The 20,421-nt window shown below is 37.9% G+C and overlaps 1 protein-coding gene across 2 annotated transcripts in view; it reads right to left on the bottom strand.

Annotated features, from left to right (window-relative positions):
* LOC134839655 (neuronal calcium sensor 1-like) overlaps positions 1-20,421 on the bottom strand; it is a 36,240-nt gene that overhangs the window by 3,949 nt on the left and 11,870 nt on the right. The window contains exons 1-8 of one of the 2 annotated variants that reach the window (XM_063855277.1): positions 19,600-20,103; positions 9,858-10,157; positions 9,729-9,758; positions 7,151-7,278; positions 6,828-6,897; positions 6,638-6,708; positions 4,621-4,728; positions 2,962-3,072 (exon numbers count right to left, since the gene is read on the bottom strand). In XM_063855277.1, the coding sequence (XP_063711347.1) occupies positions 2,962-3,072; positions 4,621-4,728; positions 6,638-6,708; positions 6,828-6,897; positions 7,151-7,278; positions 9,729-9,758; positions 9,858-10,157; positions 19,600-19,645 (864 nt within the window). In that variant the 5' untranslated portion in view covers positions 19,646-20,103. Of the gene's footprint in view, positions 1-2,961; positions 3,073-4,620; positions 4,729-6,637; positions 6,709-6,827; positions 6,898-7,150; positions 7,279-9,728; positions 9,759-9,857; positions 10,158-19,599; positions 20,104-20,421 lie in introns of those variants that run through there. The other variant, XM_063855278.1, reaches the window with a different exon arrangement.

The raw sequence follows: 20,421 nt of genomic DNA, 5'->3' as shown, positions 1-20,421 counted from the left end.
CGCGGTCCAGTTATATTCATTTCTCTTGCTGAGAAGTGGCCTTAATGGAGCTGACATCTCCGCTATCGCTGGTAAATATTTATGCAAGCTGTGAATTAAGCCTATAAATGATTTTAATTGAGTGACTGTTTTAGGAGCGTTTAATGCGTCTATCGGCGATGTTTTGCGTTTAAGCGGCGTAACCCCCGTTTCGGTTATACGATGGCCGAGCCACTCGCATTCTCTTTTCGCAAACTCGCATTTTGGTAATTTCAGTGATATGTTTTCGCGATTTAGTTTCCTGAGGATCTTTTCAACCAAGGAGATGTGTTCTACTTCCGTTCCCTTGGTTGTAACCAAAATATCATCAATAAACGCGTTCGCTTGTGGGAATTTGTTCAAAATTGAGTCTATTACTCGTTGAAACTCTGCCGGCATGGAAGTTGGCCCGTATAACCCTGTCCGGAATCGGTATGTTCCCGTTGACCGTCCGCCCACCAGAGAAAAGTTACAGTGCACGCTTGTTTCTTCACTAAGTGGTAGTTGCCCATACGCGTACGTTAGATCCATCGTAGTAAAATACACCTCCCCTTGTTTTTTCTCGGAAATGAGTTGTCCTATTGTATCTACAAGTTCTTCTATATTTGTTATTTGGTATTTGTTTTTATGAACTTGTTTATTAAGCTCTCGAGATTCCAATGTTTTCTTCACGGACCCGTCTTTTTTTACGGTGATGACGATCGGAGAAACAAAATATCGATCCGAACAATCTTTCAACTTTTCTATATGTCCCTGGGTTAATAGCTTATCAATTTCCTTGTCCACCTTTTCTTGGAGCGTTACCGGCACTCTCCGTCCTTTCTGCTGCACTGGTACAAGATTTTTGAAAAATTCCGCTTGAACCTTGTAGTTCCTAATTTTTCCAACTCTAGTAAAAAGTTTTGGGAATAGCTTACTGAAGTATAATTGCCATGGGTCCATCTGCTCATCCTCCGATTCGTTGTGCGCTTCCTCACATGAATTGTCTTCCGTCCCCTGGATGTTCACTACTTCCCTCCTTGGATCTGCTTGCATCAACTGGAGTCCGAGTTTTCCCATCAAATCACGTCCCACGATGGATGGTCTGGTCCCCCCAATGACTCGGACTTCTGCTTTCGTCTTCCAGCCGTTTGATGCTAACTCGAGTTCCATTCTGCCCAACATCTTGATCCGATTGTTGCTGTAATCCCGGAATTCGTCATCGTCAGCGTCATCTTGTTTTAAGTTAATTCCCACTCTTCCCACTGTTCTCCTCAAATCGTCTAATGTTAAGATGGATATCGGCGATCCACTGTCGATCCTGATGTTCATCGGGTGTCCATTGATATATATTTTGAGTTTAGGTCCGGCAACTTTCAATAATGTTTCTTTCTTCCGTCTGATTGCCATAACCATGTAGTCGTCGGAACTTTCTGATGACCAGCTGTGGTGTTCTCGTTTAAAGAAACTTACTGAATTCGTTGCAACTTGGGGCCCCACGTCATCCGAGGGGGTATCTTCTTCCTCGAATAGCTCATCCCCTTAGATTAGTCCAACCGGTTGCCCCCCCCCCTTGACTGTCGTTTTCCCCGGCAAGTCCTCTCAAAATGCCCGACCTTTTTGCAAAAGTTGCATGTGACGGCTCTTGCTGGGCATCGTTGTCGGTGTTCTGGTGTGAAGTTCGGTTGATCGCAATTGTAACATCTTCGTTCTTGCATTCGTTCTTGTGTTCGACCTCCTCCACGATTTGAGTATTGGCCCCGTCCCCTTGGCATTCCTCGTCCCCTGGATCCACGAATATTGCTGATTGGTTCCGTTTTGATCTGCAGGGAACCCCCTGGCGATGGATAAGCCGCTCTCGTGGAACCGGATGCGACGCCCTTGTAAGTCTTTGCGTACTTGTCTCCTCTTTCATACGACATCGCGATTCTCAATGCTTCCTCCGGGGTCTTAGTTTCCCGACACAGCCCGTTCTGCGCGTCCCTGTTGCTCAGATTGAATATAAATATGTTCCTCACCATTTTCCGCTCCTATGTGCCCAAATTGCATCTTGCCGCCATTCCGCTAAGTTCTGCATAGAACGATTCTAAGCTTTCCCCCTCCTTTTGTTTCCTCGATAACATCTGGTACATCTCGTACGTTTCATTTCACTCTTTCTGGAAAAGAGCTACACAGGTATTCAAAAAACGTGGGTATCGTATTGTTTCCATATTTAAATGTGGATTCTGATTATGCAAGGCTCTCTGTCCCTCGTGTCCCAGGCATAGGTACAGATTCGATATCAGTGTACGTTCACCTTCTTCCCTTGGTTTGCCACCAATGTCACCCAGGTCATTAATCTGTGCTTCAGTCAATGTCGATGCAAAGTAAAATTCCGACGAGACTAGTCCATGTTTCGCCACCATTGCCCAATGAATTCGTTGTTTCCAGTGTTCCCATAAGAGTTGTGGTTCCGCCTGATTCGGAGGCCAGAATGCCACAATTCCAAGGGGGTTTTCCCCCCTAAATCCACTGGCTGCGCCATAACAAGAGTTGATAAAACGATGGCTGTTAAATACTGAATTGACTGTATTCTAGTTCGCATAAATAAGAGAGTGAACTAGAGGTCAACGCATAACAGCTAGACAGTTCTAGGCTGATTGACAGGCAGGTACCAAACTCACATTTAATTATAGTGTGAGAACTCTCAGAGATAAGTAGATAAAGAAATAGCAACTAGGATGATTGACAACTGAATATTGTAGCCCCTGACAGTTGAAATGGGTAGAAAATTGAATCCCGATGGCAACAATTTGGCATCAACTATAAAATAAAGGATTTCTTATTGAGCTTCTAGCTTAGCTATGTATTGGGTTTCTAATTGGGTTTCTCTCATGTTTTTGTGAAATTTGCTTTGTTGCTTAAATTTGCAGTTCACAGTAATTGTTAATGCAGAATTGAAAGAATGTTCGATTAAAAACTTACCCTGTAGAGGTGTCCGAGATGGTCTGCGATGAGGTTCTCAGTGTCCAGAGCCTCGGTGGTCCTGCTACTACTCGACATACTGTAGAGCGCCCGGAGCACCAATAACAGTTCCTGAAAAAACAAAAATCATTGCGTACGTGCTATTGCAAGATTAAAGAGCAACAATAGAGTCCTCAATTTTTGCTGGAAACGCCCGGTTGGCAAGTTTTTAGACGGTTGCGGTTGTGCCAAAATACAACCTTGTGCAAAATCCGGTAACTAAACAGCTAAAACACATCATTCCAAAGCTTGAACTTTTGCAAATTTTTGCCGATTTAAAAAAAACGCTTTCTAATAGGAGTTCAACTGTGCGACTGCTGGTTCCACTTCACGCGCGAAAATTGCCGAGCTTCAAATGGTTCTACTATAACAACAAGGAAAAAGGCAAGCATTAGTTTAAAATCATTCGTAACACTGGCCCTTGTACCAGAACTAGATTTTGCAATCGACGTCCCTGCTAATAAAGTATTAGATTATTCTAACTAGTTTGTACAAGCTATGTACATTAAAACTAAAAGAAATTCCTTGAATTAAAATGTCTGTTCTAAAACTAACACAAACAGTGAGTGATCAACCGATGGTCGAATCATGCGGTAAGTTTACTGGTATCTAATCAATCCCGAAGGTCAAAAGAATAGAATACTAAAACAAATCACATAAACTGCTTTATGCAGTGAAAACTGCAAGGAAGGAGACATTGCCTGTATTAAGTTTGCTACGAACTAAAACTTGGTGCACCTTATCTTTTTTAGGGACTAAAGGGTCGAACCAAAGGGTCTACTTCTTTTGGAATATTTTTGGACACATTTTTTTCTGCCCAACTACAAAAGTGTTCCAAAAGCGACCATGATTTATACATTAACTTTGAGACAAAAGGGCATCCACTCTAACTTTGCATGTAAAAAAATTGAAAGCATAAATACCCATTTTGTATAAATTTTGCATTTTGAAACAATTGCGAGATATCGATTTTTCATTATTGTACTGATGCATCAACTGTGTTAACTTATTACTAACCTAGTGTCAAAACACATGTTATCAAAAAGACGTAAAGGTGCCGCAAAGGTGGCATCAATTTGCGACTTCGCTTGAAAAAAGATTAGTCGTACTATTACACTGCGATCGCAAAAACTCGCTAGTAGAAAAAAAACTAGTGTAAAAACTCGCAAGTGTAAAATTCCTACACACGCGGCTTGACATAGTTTAAAGAAGCAACGAACAACCTTAAATGGCGTTCAGAATTGACTATAGACTTAGTTTTTATTTACAGTAATCTCAAGCCATGGCGTCAAAACTGCAGGCCGATCTTGATTTTGAGAAAATTAACTATTTTTTCTCTGGTTTGCCTGAGATGATTCCACTGTTTCTATAGCTTCTGTTCTTGAAGGAGTGCAGCCTGTATTTAGACAACCGCGTATTCATAGTCGTCAGTATTTAGACAAATACTGTATGAACCAATCAGAATCGAGATAAGACATAAATAGTCCAAAATAAATAATAATTATTTATTAACTTCTTCCTTGTCTTGATTCTGATTGGTTAAAACAGTATTTGTCTAAATACTGACGTGTCTGAATACGCGGTTGTCTGAATACTGCTATGCAACCGTTCTTGAAGTACCTGTTCGTTGATGGTTCCGTCCTGGTCTATGTCGTACAGTTTGAAAATCCACTCCAACTTCTCCTCTGCCCCCCTCCTCGTCAGCACAGACAACACATGGATGAACTCCTGCAGAAAGATCAAAGTGCAAAAACGAAGTATTTATTATCATTATTTAAGATCATTACAAGTATTGGTACATATGTGGTAGTGGGGTCCCAAGAAACTAACCGGGTCCCCAATGTAAATAGAGTACCTCAAAATTGTTCAATTTAGTGCTATAATATCAACACGAAAGCAAAGCGGAGCCTCGCAACACTTGCGACGCAAAAAACCACATTGCGCTACGAAATAGTGAATGAAAAAAGACACAAGTCAAAAAATAATTACAAAAAATTATATTGGAAAAATTACTCGAAAAAACAACTTGACAGAAGTTGAAAAAATACAGCCACAAAAACTTCCTATTTCCATCGGATGAAGTTCAGAAACAGCCCTTAAAAACCTAAATTATTTACCGAGCGGCAACAAAGGCGACAAAAATTGGATCGAAACAAAACTTTTGTCAGAACCGAAAACAAAACAGTTGTCATAGAAAGTTTTACGCCCCGTCCAAACTGAAACACATAATCCCATACGGATACTATTCGCCCTCAAAATTACGCAAAATAAGTTAACTAAGTCGATAAACTATAAACTGAAACTGTTTGAATATTTAAAAAAAAAACGGGAAAAAATGAAAAAAAAAATCTAAATCAGACATGGTAAAATTACAAATTTGTCAAGTTTCATTTATAGTAAAAACTGTTGAAACTAAAACAAAACCCATGCTTTGAAAATGTGAACCAATCAAAAAACCCTGCCAGATTTTAAAAATATTCATTTAAGAAAAACGGAAAATGAACCGACAGAAACTAGGACAAAAACCACGAACTCAAAAGAAAGTTGAGACCTTTTTTGAAAAGATTATTACAACCAGAAACTTGAAACGATAATTACAACATGAAATTAAAATTTGAAGTCAAAAGATCCTCTAGAAGTGCGACAAAGTTGTTTACAGGAATAAAGTCTAGTACCCGATTGCAAAACCCTTGCTTATCGCAGGGGATTTTAAAGTATGGAATATGTTCGCGCATATGATGCAGGTTATCTACGCTGCTGACGCTTTTTCAGGGATTCGACCCCCTGCCGACCCAAAAGGTTCCCCTTTGTACAATTTTGAGATACCCATTTTTGGCTGACGTACCCTAAATTTTTTCTAAAGGCGCCTTTGGCGCCAACATATACTAATTTTGAAGGGGAAGGGCGCGCCATAAAAACGCAATTTTTTGTAGTCAAAATTTTCGAAAAACCCATTTTTTGGCCTGTTTTTACAAAGTTTCTCCTGCGGCGCAGAAAAATAGGTCACAATAGGGTAATTTGAATTTTGTGTGAGAGATTGGATTGGATTGTTTTGCTATTCAGACACAAATTCAGCGCTGAGTGGATGAAATTGAGAATTTGTTTTTCGTTTGTGCAGTATATAGATGGTTGTTTAATTTTCTTTGGTAGAAAGATATAAGCTGCGATTAAATCACTTCGAAAAAATAATTTTGAGGGAGAGTGTGCAACGAAAAACGCAATTTTTTGGCCAAAACTTTCCAAAAATGCCCCAAAATTGCCCTATTGGCCAGTTTTTTTTTCTTCCGCGAAGCAGAAAAGTGTGTAATAATAAGGCCTTTGTGATGATTTAAGAGGGCTCGAAAAATCAATTTGGTGGACCTAAAAAAAACTCACTCAAAATGTTCGAAAATTTTTGAAACTTTCTCTAATTGATTCGTAATTTATTACCATTTTATGTCGTGCCATGTGACTTGAAAATATTATATTATTAGACAAAGCTTAACATTTTGGTATTTTCGGCCAATAATTTTATCTGCTGGAAGTTTTAACTGAATTGCTTGATCATGCTGGTTAAATTTGATTGGCTAATAATAGCTCAAGATATAAAAATACCGATTTGGGGCCGTTTTGTGCATAAGACCCAATTTCAACCGACCTCGAAGATGACCTCTCCGTCGTTGTCGTGGTCGAGAGTGGCAAACACGAGCTGTGAGAACTCGGCTGAGTCTGAAACATCACACGAGATAAGTGAAACTTCTATTGAAGTTCTGGTCGGATATTAGCTTCTGACTCTTATGCAATTAGAACAAGTTAGCAAGCAACCCCGACGCATAAAAATCACTTGCCTCCAATCTGAAAAATTTGTCCAAATATTTCCTGCAGAGCTTCTTCCGTCAGCACACCATTTGAACACGACTAAAAAAAATTACATGAAATATACCTTTTTCATAATTTGGGCAAAAAAATGTGGGCAAAAAAAATCTAAGATATCGAGTCAAGTGTAGAAAACTGTTGAGAGTACATTTGAGTTTAACACGCAAGTGCGAGCAATTATTTGAGAAAAATAGCAAGGTGAGTTGAGGCCAGATTTCAGATCAATTTTCTTTCGAGTTTCTCCTGACAATTTCAGACAACCACAGTGTAGAGGGATAACTAAGATGATGAGTACCTGTTTGAAGCCCCTGTAGAGTGTCTTCATTTCATCCCTGGTGAACTCGGGGTGTTTTTTCAGCAGATGACTGAGACTGGGGGGTCTGCTGCGGGTGAACTGCATCTCCAACTCATCAAACTCCTCGCCTAGGGGGTGCACAAAAACACTATCCCTCGTTTCTTTTTTGTTATTACTTCTCCGTTTTAGGCGAATGGATTAACCACTAAATTAAACAAGACTGCTCGTATCAGGGCGAAGCCCTGAATGTTCCGACTGCCTTTTAAGGTTTATGGAGCAGTAATAACATTAAAAAATTGAATGTATAAAACAAAATGAAATTTTTTTTTCTAAAATTTGAATTTTTTATGAAATTCATCCCCCCACACGCCATATAAAGTACAAAAATATAGATTTCGCTCCTTGTATTGAATCGATTATGGCAAATAAGCTTCTTTCAACCAATTTTGAATGATTTCTAAGACGGATTAAATCTCCGCTTACGCGTTAATAGCGCGAAATATATCGCGCGTTAATTGTCCCTAATTGGTCAAAATGGCAACCTTTAAACCCTCATAACTTTACGAAAAATGATCACAGGTGAAATATCTTTTCAAATATAAGCTCAGGACAACAATACCTTTTGAATGATATAAAAAAATTCCGTCAAAAATGGCTAGTTAAAAAGTCGAAATTTGTCTGAAAAAAAAACCCACCCCGAGTACAAATATTCCGTTACTTTCGTATCGAAAGTCGGAAAAATTAGCTTATAATATAATAATAAATTGTTTCCAAACAATATCTAGTTGTTCCGACTTTCGATACGAAAGTAACGGAATATTTGTGCTCGGGGTGGGTTTTTTTTTTCTTCAGACAAAATTCGACTTTTTAACTAGCCATTTTTGACGGAACTTTTTTTATATCATTCAAAAGGTATTGTTGTCCTGAGCTTAAATTTGAAAAGATATTTCACCTGTGATCATTTTTCGTAAAGTTATGAGGGTTTAAAGATTGCCATTTTGGCCATTTTGACCAATTTGGGACAATTAACGCGCGATATAATTCGCGCTATTAACGAGTAAGCGGAGATTTAATCCGTCTTTTCAAACGTTCCAAATTGGTTGAACGAAGCTTATTTGCCATAATTAATTTGTTACACGGAACGAAATCTATCTTCTTGTACTTTATATGGCGTGTGGGGGGATAGTTTTCATAAAAAATTTCAAATTTTAGAAAAAAAAATTCATTTGATTTTATTTCATTTCATTTTTTTAATGTTATTACTGCTGCTCAATAAACCTTAAAAGGCAGTCAGAACATTCAGGGCTTCGCCCTGATACGAGCAATCTTGTTACAGATTTATTCCTAAAAACTTACAAATACAAATTGGAATCGTTTGGGAGAAAACCATTAAGCCAGCACGGCCTGTTTTCAGGTGTCTCGTTACTTCTTAATTATAACTTCTTAATTATAACTTCTCAATTATAAATTCTCAATTATAACTAATCCATCCTGCTGTCGGCAATGAAACAATAAACCTTAGCTGTTTGCGACAAGGCGAACGAACACTCCCCCGTCATTTATTAGCCAACCAGAAAGGTGGGATATTTGTTTCAGTATTTCTAGTTACCATACTTTCTCCTTTCGCACTACGCTTGTTGAAGAGTTCGCCTTTTGCTGCTATAAAAACGAAAGTAGTTTTTTGCCGACCAAAAGCTCAACATTTTCCACCGACGCGTTTGGCGTCAGTACTCACTAACTTTACGAAGAAGAACCGAGCAAATAATAACTTTTATTCCAGAGCATTAAAGAGGTGCCCCAAAAAGCTATCATTCTAAGAAAAAAATTTTAAAATAGAGCTTTTGAAAGAACCGTTTCCGTGTAAAACTCCTGCTTTGGGCCCGATCGTTTCCTCAAGAGCTCAACAAAAACAAACTAACTGGAAGGGAAGCCTCTCATTAAGTTGTAATAGTAACAGGGGCGGATTTAGGGGGGGGGGGGGGCGGTGGGGCGGACGCCTTTTTTAGGGATTTGACCCCCTGCCGACCCAAAGGGTCCCCCTCTGTACTATTTTGAGATATCCATATTTGGTGAACGGACCCTAAAATTTTTATAAAGGCGCCTTTGGCGCCAATATATACTAACTCTGAGGGGGGAGCGCGCCAAAAAAACGCAAAATTTCGGTCAACATTTTCCAAAAAGTGCCTAAAAACGCCTTTTTTGGCCTGTTTTTCTAATTTTTGCCTGCGGCGCACAAAGTTTTACCAGAACAGGGTCTTTTTAGTGCTATGAGAGAGCTCGGAAATTCACTTTGCTCGACCTAAAAAAAGGTCGACAAATATTTCGAAATTTTTTTGAAAATCCGCTCCCCTCGAGAAAATCCTAGATCCGCCCCTGAATAGTAAGTATTACTTTTAGGATGTCCCGCTTGGGTGCTTTATTCGGATTTTAGCATAGACTTTCGGACCACGAGTGATTTTCATTATTATTAGTATTATTATTATTATTCTCGCAGAATAAATTTGTTATTAAATGAACTTAGAACAAACTTTTGAAATTAACTCAACTTTGCAATTAAATTAAAGTATTGGGCACTTACATAATTTAAAGGTACTGCTGCTAGATTGATCTGAAACAAAGAAACAAATAGGCTGCTATTTTTCCAGTAATAATTTTGTAAGACAAATCGTAACTAATTAGAAATTGAAGAATGTCCAATTACACTTACCATATCCGGCTGAAATCAGCTTGTTGAACCAAAATCGGGCAAAATCCATCGGTGAATTCCTTAGGGACGGATAATTGGTTGTTTTCCTCAAATTAGTTCCTGGCTCATCTTCGTCACCCGAAATGTCGTCGAAAACGTCATCGTCGCCCAATTTTGACTTTTTAGGACATTTCGGGGTTTCTGATGAGTGTTTTTTGACGTTGGTTAATTCTTTAGGCGGACCAGAAGCTGAAGTTTTCATCGCTCTGATTTGGTTCATGCTTCCCTTTTTGTGAGTGTTCTTGCGAGAGCCTTTTCCGCCTTAAAATGAATGGAGTATTTATTTATTCAACAGGAAATTTGATCCTTTAATTTGCAACACACATCATTGAAAAGTTAACATCTATGGACATTTTTCGAGTAAACAGCACAACTATGATGCATATGCTGTTTTTTTCTCTCCGCTTCACCTGCGAGAAAAAATTTACTAATTAACGTCGATAGCGGAAATATATTTAAATTTTCCAAAAAAGTAAGCTGCCGAAAGTATTTTACGGTTTACTCTGGAAAAATTCATTAAGACTCTTTCATTGAACAATAACTCATTTGTAAAATCGATTATTTGTTACTATTTTGCTTCCTGTGTCAGTGTTTGTTCGTAAAAGGGATACAAACACAACCTACATTTTATAAAGCCATTTGGAAATAATTTATTCTCCGACAAAAAAAAAACAATAAAAAAATGAACGTTAAAAATTATCCTCCAGGTAAATTATGAAAAATATTGAACAAATTGAAAAAGCGTTCTATAGCAAATTATGCTTCAACTTTTAGCACTATTGCGCCCACATATCTCAGGAAAGAGCAGAAATCCAGGCGAAGGTGAAAACGCGACCAAAATTTCACAGTCGATTTCAAGTTTTTTAGGAAAGTAGCAGATTTCTCAAGTATGCATCCGAAAATTTTTAAAAAAAAATAGTTATAACTCAATTCATCTGTTTAAAACATACAGTTGCAACTTCTTAGTCTTGCTACTGTATGATTCATTGATGGGAAATAAATTATTCACTGAAGCAGAAGAAAAAATGAAAAATATATATGACTAGAGTTTAGCTGTTTAGGATCAATACATGCTTTAAGAGAGCAAAAAATGGTTATGGGTGACTTTTTACGCAAAGCCGAATGTTTGGAATACAATCCATGATCATCACCCCAAGCACAGTAAGAATAGCAGCACCAAAACCACACTACGAGTTTTGTTATCTGGAGGTGCTATAATATGCGGAGAAGATGACTAGAAAAACTGCAAAATCAAAAAATTTGCCGAAAATGAAAAAAGTTTCAAATTGTTCGTACATTTTTTCAAGTTTTTAATTCCAAAAAGGCCCTAAAAAACTCAAAAACTAACTTTACTCAACTACAATGGCTTGAATTAGTCTATTTTAAGCTTATATGCTATTGAAAATGCCTATTGAAAGCCTGCTGTTTGCTTTAATTGCTCGAACTTAGACAAAAAAATTATAAATTTCAAACCGGTTTTTCTCGATACTGGGAAAATTTTTGGAACTTCTAAAATGTTTTTTTTTTCGAATATTTATCTATATATACTTATTCCGCTTTCCGCTCCTTCCATTATATCAGCGTTTTCTTCTCCGACATGTCTGCTTGGTTTGTTTTCCATTAGAGCTACCCAACAAACTCTAGCTCCTCCGTACTACAAAAAGTCGTGTGAAGCTTTTCGTGCGGTGTGCTATTTGAAATTTTGATGATGCTATTGATACTTTGCTGACGGGTTATTTTTCAAGGAGTGTTGCAAAGCAAATGTAAGCGAGAGTATAAATGCATATATTGGCGTAAGAGAATAAAATGAATGCAAAAAAAAACAAGCGAATAAGATCAGTTGGCCGAGTGGTCTAGAGCAACCCATAGAAACTAAGGAGGCCGGTTTGGCAGGGGTTGGATCTCCCCATACTCCAACCTCTCAATATGTAAATCCGAGGGGATATATCCCCACTGCAGCGTTTTTAACCGTTTTTTTTTGCTCTATTTCGGATATGCTCTATTTGATTAAGGCTGACCGTCAAAACGAGCACCTTGTCTCAAAGACAAATGCTGGCGATTTGAAGCTTGCTTTGATTTATTCAGACGTTTATGTTACCAAAAAAAAGTATGTTTAAAAATGTTACATTAAGGATTTGCAGAGTTACTTTTCCGAGAAAAGGCTCGTTAATTCATTTACCACTTTACTCTCGTCGACTATACTTTTTCACAGGGACTTTCACATGACGTCACCAGTCACTCTTAATCCGGATCTTGGACGCGGAAACAAAGACCAATTATAGTTTAGAACTGAGGACTAGTGATCTTGATGATAGCACGGTGACATCTACAGTGAAGTTGACAGAGACGAACGTCGCCGAGTACCCGCCTTCTTCGTGTGCCAAAAGCGCAGTTCGGGTTTCTATTCAGGAAATTGTCCTACCGACTACATTTTGAAAGACCCGTTGAGTTGTAAAACGAATGACGTAGGAGAATCTTTTACATTTGCTATTCTCACCGCGCCGGGTACCCTAGATGTGACGTAAGCACATCAACAGGGTTTGCTTCTTTGATCAGCATCGTGAGTGCCGTTGTTCAGTCTCGTGAATACACTTGTTCAGACTCTTGAGCATAATTGATTCTACTTGTGATTGAAGCTGTTGGGACTCGAGAGTGCAGTTGTTCAGACTTGTGAGAGCAACATTTCCGGCGCCGAAAATTTTCAAAATTGTCAAAAACTGTAAGACTCGTCTAGTTTTAATAAACCATTCTTTGCATTTAAAAAACAAACAAAATGTTAAGGTGTTTTTGTGTATCCCAAAGCAAGGTCATAATAGTAATTTTATTCTAGATACCACATAATTTTGGTAAATTTGAACGCATTAAAATTTCATACAATCGGAACATCTAAAAGGTACTAGATCATTTTGTTCCGATAATATTTTTACTCAAACCCTCGAACCCTAAATTTTTTAACAAATTTTCGCTAATTATAGCTTTTAGATCGTAGATATTACCCAAAAAGAAGAAAATTGTTCAGAACTATGGCATAAATTACCCCTTTTTGTTCTTAATCCGATTCCAAAATAAAGTTTTTTCCGCCAAGTTGTTGAAACTCAACAAAAATACTGATTCCCCACTTTGTTGGCTAACTAAAATCAAAGTTGCCATCTCCGACGCATCTTTTTAGTTCGCGTTTTGACTTTGTGTTTTTGCAGTAATATTAAGTGGTCAAGTACGGTGATATCATATAGGTTAAGTTGAGTTTGTTCATCCTCAGATTACCTCCGCGTGGTTGTTGGAGTTCAGTCGACCTAGTTAGTTCCGATCCCTAGTAAAAATACCGTCGCGAAATGAAGACTCTAAGCATCTGTTGTTCATACTCGGAGCCAGTTCTCTAAATCACGCGCTTCGAAAATTATTCACATTATCTTAAGGTGTGTGAGAAAGACTTGTTTTGCCAAAACCGATTTGAGCTTTAGTTTAACGCCAGGGATAACAATAACCGTAGTTTGAGTATTGGCCAACTTGAGAGGCTTCTTCTGAGATACAAGGAAAACATAACCAGTATTGTATAATGGCGCCGCAATGGTACTGAGAATATAGAAAAAGAATTGAATAAAAGGTTCCAAACCACCGCGCATCAACCAACCAGATGTTAATTTGAATGCTGGTGACTTAGTTTGGGTCATGGAACCTGAGGGTCCACGTGGACATTTTCCACTCGCACTTATCGTTTATCTGCAATACGGCAAGGAGGAAGGCACGTGATTCGCCTACATCAAGAGCATTACGAGCAAACCGACCTGCTCGACCGTAAAATCGCTCCAGTTCTTCCTTGTTTGCGAGCAGAGGATGTTGCAGCGCAAATGTAATCAAAAGTATAAATACTTATAATGACGTAAAAGAATAAAATGAACAAAATAAAGACACGCGCATAAGACCAGTTGTCCGAGTGGTCTAGAACAACACTTGAAACTAAGGAGGGCGGTTTGGCGGGGGTTGAATCGATCCCCCTATACTTCGACCTTTATACATGTAAACCCGAGGGTTCATAAACCCACTTCAGCTTTTTTAACTGTTTTTTTTCTCTTTTTTGGTTCAGCCTTGATTAGGGCTGACCGTCAAAAAGAGCACCTTGTCTCAAGGACAAATACTGGCCATTTGACAGCTTGCTTTGATTTATTCAGACGTTTATGTTACCAAAAAAAAGTATGTTTAAAAATGTTACATTAAGGATTTGCAGAATTACTTTGCCGAGAAAAGGCTCGTTAATTCATTTACCACTTTACTCTCGTCGATTATTGTTTTTAACAGGGACGTTCACATGACGTACAGTCACCAGTCACTCTTAATCCGGATCTTGGACACGGAAACAAAGACCAATTATAGTTTAGAACTGAGGACTAATGATCTTGATAGCACGGTGACATCTACAGTGAAGTTGACAGAGACGAACGTCGCCGAGTACCCGCCTTCTTCGTGTGCCAAAATCGCAGTTCGGGTTTCTATTCAGGAAATTGTCCTACCGACTACATTTTGAAAGACCCGTTGAGTTGTAAAACGAATGACGTAGGAGAATCTTTTACATTTGCTATTCTCACCGCGCCGGGTACCCTAGATGTGACGTAAGCTCATCAACAGGGTTTGCTTCTTTGATCAGCATCGTGAGTGCCGTTGTTCAGTCTCGTGAATACACTTGTTCAGACTCTTGAGCATAATTGATTCTACTTGTGATTGAAGCTGTTGGGACTCGAGAGTGCAGTTGTTCAGACTTGTGAGAGCAACATTTCCGGCGCCGAAAATTTTCAAAATTGTCAAAAACTGTAAGACTCGTCTAGTTTTAATAAACCATTCTTTGCATTTAAAAAACAAACAAAATGTTAAGGTGTTTTTGTGTATCCCAAAGCAAGGTCATAATAGTAATTTTATTCTAGATACCACATAATTTTGGTAAATTTGAACGCATTAAAATTTCATACAATCGGAACATCTAAAAGGTACTAGATCATTTTGTTCCGATAATATTTTTACTCAAACCCTCGAACCCTAAATTTTTTAACAAATTTTCGCTAATTATAGCTTTTAGATCGTAAATATCACCCAAAAAGAAGAAAATTCTTCAGAACTATGACAAAAATTACCCCTTTTTTGTTCTTAATCCGATTCCAATATAAAGTTTTTTCCGCCAAGTTGTTAAAACTCAACAAAAATAACTGATTCCCCACTTTGTTGGTTAACTAAAATCAAAGTTGCCATCTCCGACGCATCTTTTTAGTTCGCGTTTTGACTTTGTGTTTTTTTTGCAGTTATATTAAGTGGTCAAGTACGGTGATATCATATAGGTTAAGTTGAGTTTGTTCATCCTCAGGTTACCTCCGCGTGGTTGTTGGACTTCAGTCGACCTAGTTAGTTCCGATCCCTAGTGAAAATACCGTCGCGAATAAAGACTCTAAGCATCTGTTGTTCATACTCGGACCCAGTTCTCTAAATCACGCGCTTCGAAAATTATTCACATTATCTTAAGGTGTGTGAGAAAGACTTGTTTCGCCAAAACCGATTTGAGCTTTAGTTTAACGCCAGGGATAACAATAACCGTAGTTTGAGTATTGGCCAACTTGAGAGGCTTCTTCTGAGATACAAGGAAAACATAACCAGTATTGTATAATGTCGCCGCAATGGTACTGAGAATATAGAAAAAGCATTGAATAAAAGGTTCCAAACCACCGCGCATCAACCAACCAGATGTTAATTTGAATGGTGGTGACTTAGTTTGGGTCATGGAACCCGAGGGTCCACGTGGACATTATCCACTCGCACTTATCGTTTATCTGCAATACGGCAAGGAGGAATGCACGTGATTCGCCTACATCAAGAGCATTACGAGCAAACCGACCTGCCCGACCGTAAAATCGCTCCAGTTCTTCCTTGTTTGCGAGCAGAGGATGTTGCAGCGCAAATGTAATCATAAGGTATAATTACTTATAATGACGTAAAAGAATAAAATGAACCAAATAAAGACACGCGCATAAGACCAGTTGTCCGAGTGGTCTAGAACAACACTTGAAACTAAGGAGGGCGGTTTGGCGGGGGTTGAATCGATCCCCCTATACTTCGACCTTTATACATGTAAATCCGAGGGTTCATAAACCCACTTCAGCTTTTTTAACTGTTTTTTTCTCTTTTTTGGTTCAGCCTTGATTAAGGCTGACCGTCAAAAAGAGCACCTTGTCTCAAGGACAAATACTGGCCATTTGACAGCTTGCTTTGAGTTATTTAGACGTTTATGCCCAATGTTATGGATGATAAATAATGTTTAAAAATGTTACATAATGGATTTGCGGAGTTTTTTAGCCGAGAAAAAGCTCGTCAATGCAATTGTTTGAAATCCGATAATTTTTTTTATTTGTGGCAATTATCGCTCACAAGGATCGAATTTCAAACATTCGGTTTTGCTCAAAAAAAACAAATTTCTATCCAGGGTTTTTTTTGTTGCACCCTCAGAAACAAATTTCTAACCATATGTTTTCTGCAGAAGGTGTATCTTCTACTTTAACGAAACTGTCATTTCTCAGAGCTTTGTAAACAAGCTACATGAGGGAGCAAAAAATTGTTTTTACTTTTTTGTTTTGACGGTAAGGAAAGTCAAAACAATGCAGTTTTGACTTTCCTTTCTGATGTTGTTGGCCAACCTGAACAGTTAGCCGGTCAAATATACATGCTGTGTCCACTGCATAGTTGTTCCGAATTTGGCTGTTTCGGAGTGTGAGAGATATCATTGGAGTTTGGGAGTCCACTAGTTATCGTCGTTGTCCAGGAAATTACTTTAAAAAGTTTTACTTCATTAGCATGTATTACCTATTATCTATTGTCTTAATTGCGACCGGCCCAATTTGGAGTAACTAGGCCATTGTGAAGATACTTTTGATTGTGCGTTTTGCTATCGTAAGCCTTGGCAAATTTTGGTTGACAGGCAGGGGCGGATTTAGGGGGGGGCGGACGCCCCCCCCCCTCAGGGATTCGACCCCCTGCCGACCCAAAGGGTCCCCCCTTTGATACTTTTTCAGAGATCCTTTTTTGGCCGACCGACCCTAAAATTTTTCTAAAGGCGCCTTTGGCGCCAATATATACTAACTTTGAGGGGGAGCGCGCGCCAAAAAAAACGCGATTTTTTTGTCAAAATTTTTCAAAAATTGCCCAAAAACGGCTTTTTTGACAGTTTTTTCAAAAAAATTTGCCTGCGGCGCAGAAAATTTAGCCAAAGTAGGGGCAAAACAGTGCTTTGGGAGAGCTCGAAAAATCATTTTGGTCGACCCAAAAAAAAAAAAGGTCGTCAAAATTTTGGAAAATTTTTTGAAAATCCGCCCCCCCCCTCGAGAAAATCCTAGATCCGCCCCTGTTGACAGGCGTCGATGTTGGATTGCAAATAATTTTGTGATATTCATGACGTTGTCTTTGTTGACCACCTAGCCGAAACTATTTGCACAAACTGCATTTGTGAATACGACAGCATTTGAATTTCAAAAAAATGTCAATTGTAAGGTTCTACATTTTATCCCGTTACGCTTTATCACCATGTCTTATAACAACATGTCAAGGAACTCTTTGGCAATTTCACTCCATGACTATTTAACTTTTTTGTTTATAATTCTTCACACCAAAATTAATCTTCAAAATAGGGAGCACTTAAAATCCCTAATTATTGCATACCGAAGTAATTAATCTGAAACTAAAGTCATAAACTCTCAAAATTTAAGTTTCCTAATCAGTTTTAAAAACTTGGTAATTGTAAGTAGTATCCTTTGCATATTATTTCGTTGAAAAGTAAGCCAATATGCTTTGAATTTGGCCAGGAGTTTGGGTCCAAGCAAAATCAATACAAGAAGGGAGTCTGCACGCTACTATTAATTTACAAGTGTCGCGTGTCGCGCAACACCAGTAACAGAAACTCAAATACACAAGTGGCAAGCACATTCATAAAATTTCGATGCCATAAAGACCGTGAGACACTTTGGGTTTGCGAAACAGTGACAACAACTGTTACGACATCTGTTTTGCCAATTTATGACATTTTAACCAGTCATGTTGCCATGCCTGATAAGAAAATCCTGGTAATATTGTTGGATTGATCCCCCAAAACATTAATGAAAACTTGTCTACTCTGTCCCGGAAACCCATAGTCTTGAAATCTTCGATTGTCAATACTGTGATTGTTTCGATAGTGAAAAGTGGCTCAAAAGGAATATAATTTTTGGCGGCCTTGAAAAAAGAAAAGATCTGGAAAATTCATCATCCTGGGTAGCAGAGGAGAACCTAAAAATAACGCTCAAAATACTTTGTCAATCATATCCAATTTAACATTACTTATTTTGCCTCCGGTTGTATCTATCTCTTTCTTTCGAACAACACAGAAAAATCTATGATCGCTTCTTAGATGCGCTGAAGAAATTCAAGCGGTTTTTGAACAAGCCTCTTTTCAGCCATTCGGAAAGAACTTCCCTAATACGCTTGTCTAAAGTTTTCATGAGAAGTTACCTGAATTTAGTCAAAAACTTCTTATCAGAGCAATCATGAACTGACACTTTCGTGAGAAAAAATTCCTACTTCGGCAGTAAAAACGCACAGACATTGAAAAAATGTGTGATATTAAAAAAAAACATTCAAGATTTTGTGACCGAACAGGTTTGAAACCCGAAAAAAGAGAACAAATCTTGTACATCGGAAGACTTAACTTTAAGCAAGTAAAACTATTTTTTGGAAATTTTTATCTTCCTCTCGGAAACCAAAAATTTCAAATATTCAAAAATTTTCTGCAAAAAATTTTGAAAAAAAATTTTGTTTATGTTTTTTTTTTAGTTTTTCTGGTGATTTTTCTTCAAAAATTTTTGTCCGATTTGCCTATATTACTATGAATGTCTAAATCGCCTAAATCATGTTTTTACGTCAGATCCTTTTATTACACCAAGCAGAAAAAACTACCTTGCTTTGGAAAAAAAACTTTCTAAACCGTAGTTTTCTAAAGACTATGGTTGGAACATTCTCTGCAACTTGCACAGTAACCGGCTATCTTTGTTAAATATTGCATTTTGTGCCAAAACTCCAAAAAAAACTGAACAAATCGACCGGGCTTAAGGCTCACGAATAAAAAAATTACGCCAGTTTTGGCCAAAGTAATTTTAATTAGTTAGAGGGCCTTTGAACTTCATTCAGAGTTAACTCACTTTTTGTTTAAATCATAATAATTAGAAAGATTGACAAAGTCTTTTCTGCGCAAACCTTACGCGCATTTAGTAAATCACATCTTTTTTGCTTTAAATGGCAAAAATTTGTGTCGCCTTATTCTTTGATAATAGTTTTTTTTTCTGTTTTGGATTATTAGGGCTTTAATTAGAGAAATAGCCTTAATTTATAGTAGTTTTGGGTCGCTTAGGCATTGAATTATTTTTGAGTTAACTTGTATGATGTTAGGTTGCTTGGAGTTACAAAGGTGCGAACCGTCAATTTGGTGTAGCCAGTGAAAATAAAAATGCGATGTTTGTCGAGCTTGGAATTTTTTCCAATAAAGCTCATTGAATGAAGTGGTCTAGCTGACTAGCTTACAAACTGGCACAATGTCATGACTTGTTTTTTTTTAAAATCAGAATGTTGTTTTTTTATATCAGAATTCTACATGGTTTATTGATTAAAGTAAATTAGGTATGAAAACTCTATTCAAACTTCTTACCAGAACTGCTTTTATATGGAGAGTTTGCAGTGACAGTAGAAGCCATTGGAAGTCAGTGAAAGAAAAAAATTACAGCAAGCAAATAGCCTGATAAACCAATATTAAATAAGGTTAACTTGAGTTTTCTATTTGAAAAATGAACAAAAAAACTAGAGGTAATTCAAGGAAAGTAACTTCAGTTATAAAACTTCACTAAAATCAACTCTTTTGTCAATGCTAATTGCGTATTGCTTTGAAACTCGCTTGATATTTAGCGTAATCGAAACACCAATCACGACACAAACATGATTTATAAAAACTAATAAGTCTATTTAGGACTGTTATTGCAGTAAAACCTTCGCTGTTTGCTTAGCACGGTGACGGTAAGGACTTTTTGGGGGGATTAAAAGAGAAATGGGTCAAAATAAGCAGTTGTGAACTGTTTGTGACCTAATGAACCGAATTAGGGGATCTTATTTTTGTCAGGATAAATATTTGTCCCCGCACCCAAATATTGGGAGTTGAGTTGATTGACTTGCCCGAATGGCTTAAAGCGTGCTACAAGTCTAATTCAGTTAATATTATTTTATTGGAAAAGTCGAGCGTTAGTAGGAAACTTACATATCTCTCAAAGTTCTTCATAAAGTTGTCAAGAAATCAATGAAACTTAGCGGTAGTTTTGGAACAAGAAACGGTTTCAAAGAACAGAAAGTCACGTTATCCCGGGTCGAGATCCCGCTCAAAAACCGCTCAAGATATGGGCGGTTTGAGCGGTTTTCCAGTAAGATTTGAGCGGTTTGGGCGGTTTTTTTGGAAAAACCGCTCAAACCGCTCAAATCTTGC

This window comes from Symsagittifera roscoffensis, chromosome 2 (assembly GCF_963678635.1).
Source record: "Symsagittifera roscoffensis chromosome 2, txSymRosc1.1, whole genome shotgun sequence".
Lineage (NCBI taxonomy): Eukaryota > Metazoa > Xenacoelomorpha > Acoela > Convolutidae > Symsagittifera > Symsagittifera roscoffensis.
The sequence above is the reverse complement of the archived record's forward strand: the minus strand, read 5'-3'. Positions and strand labels throughout refer to the sequence as shown.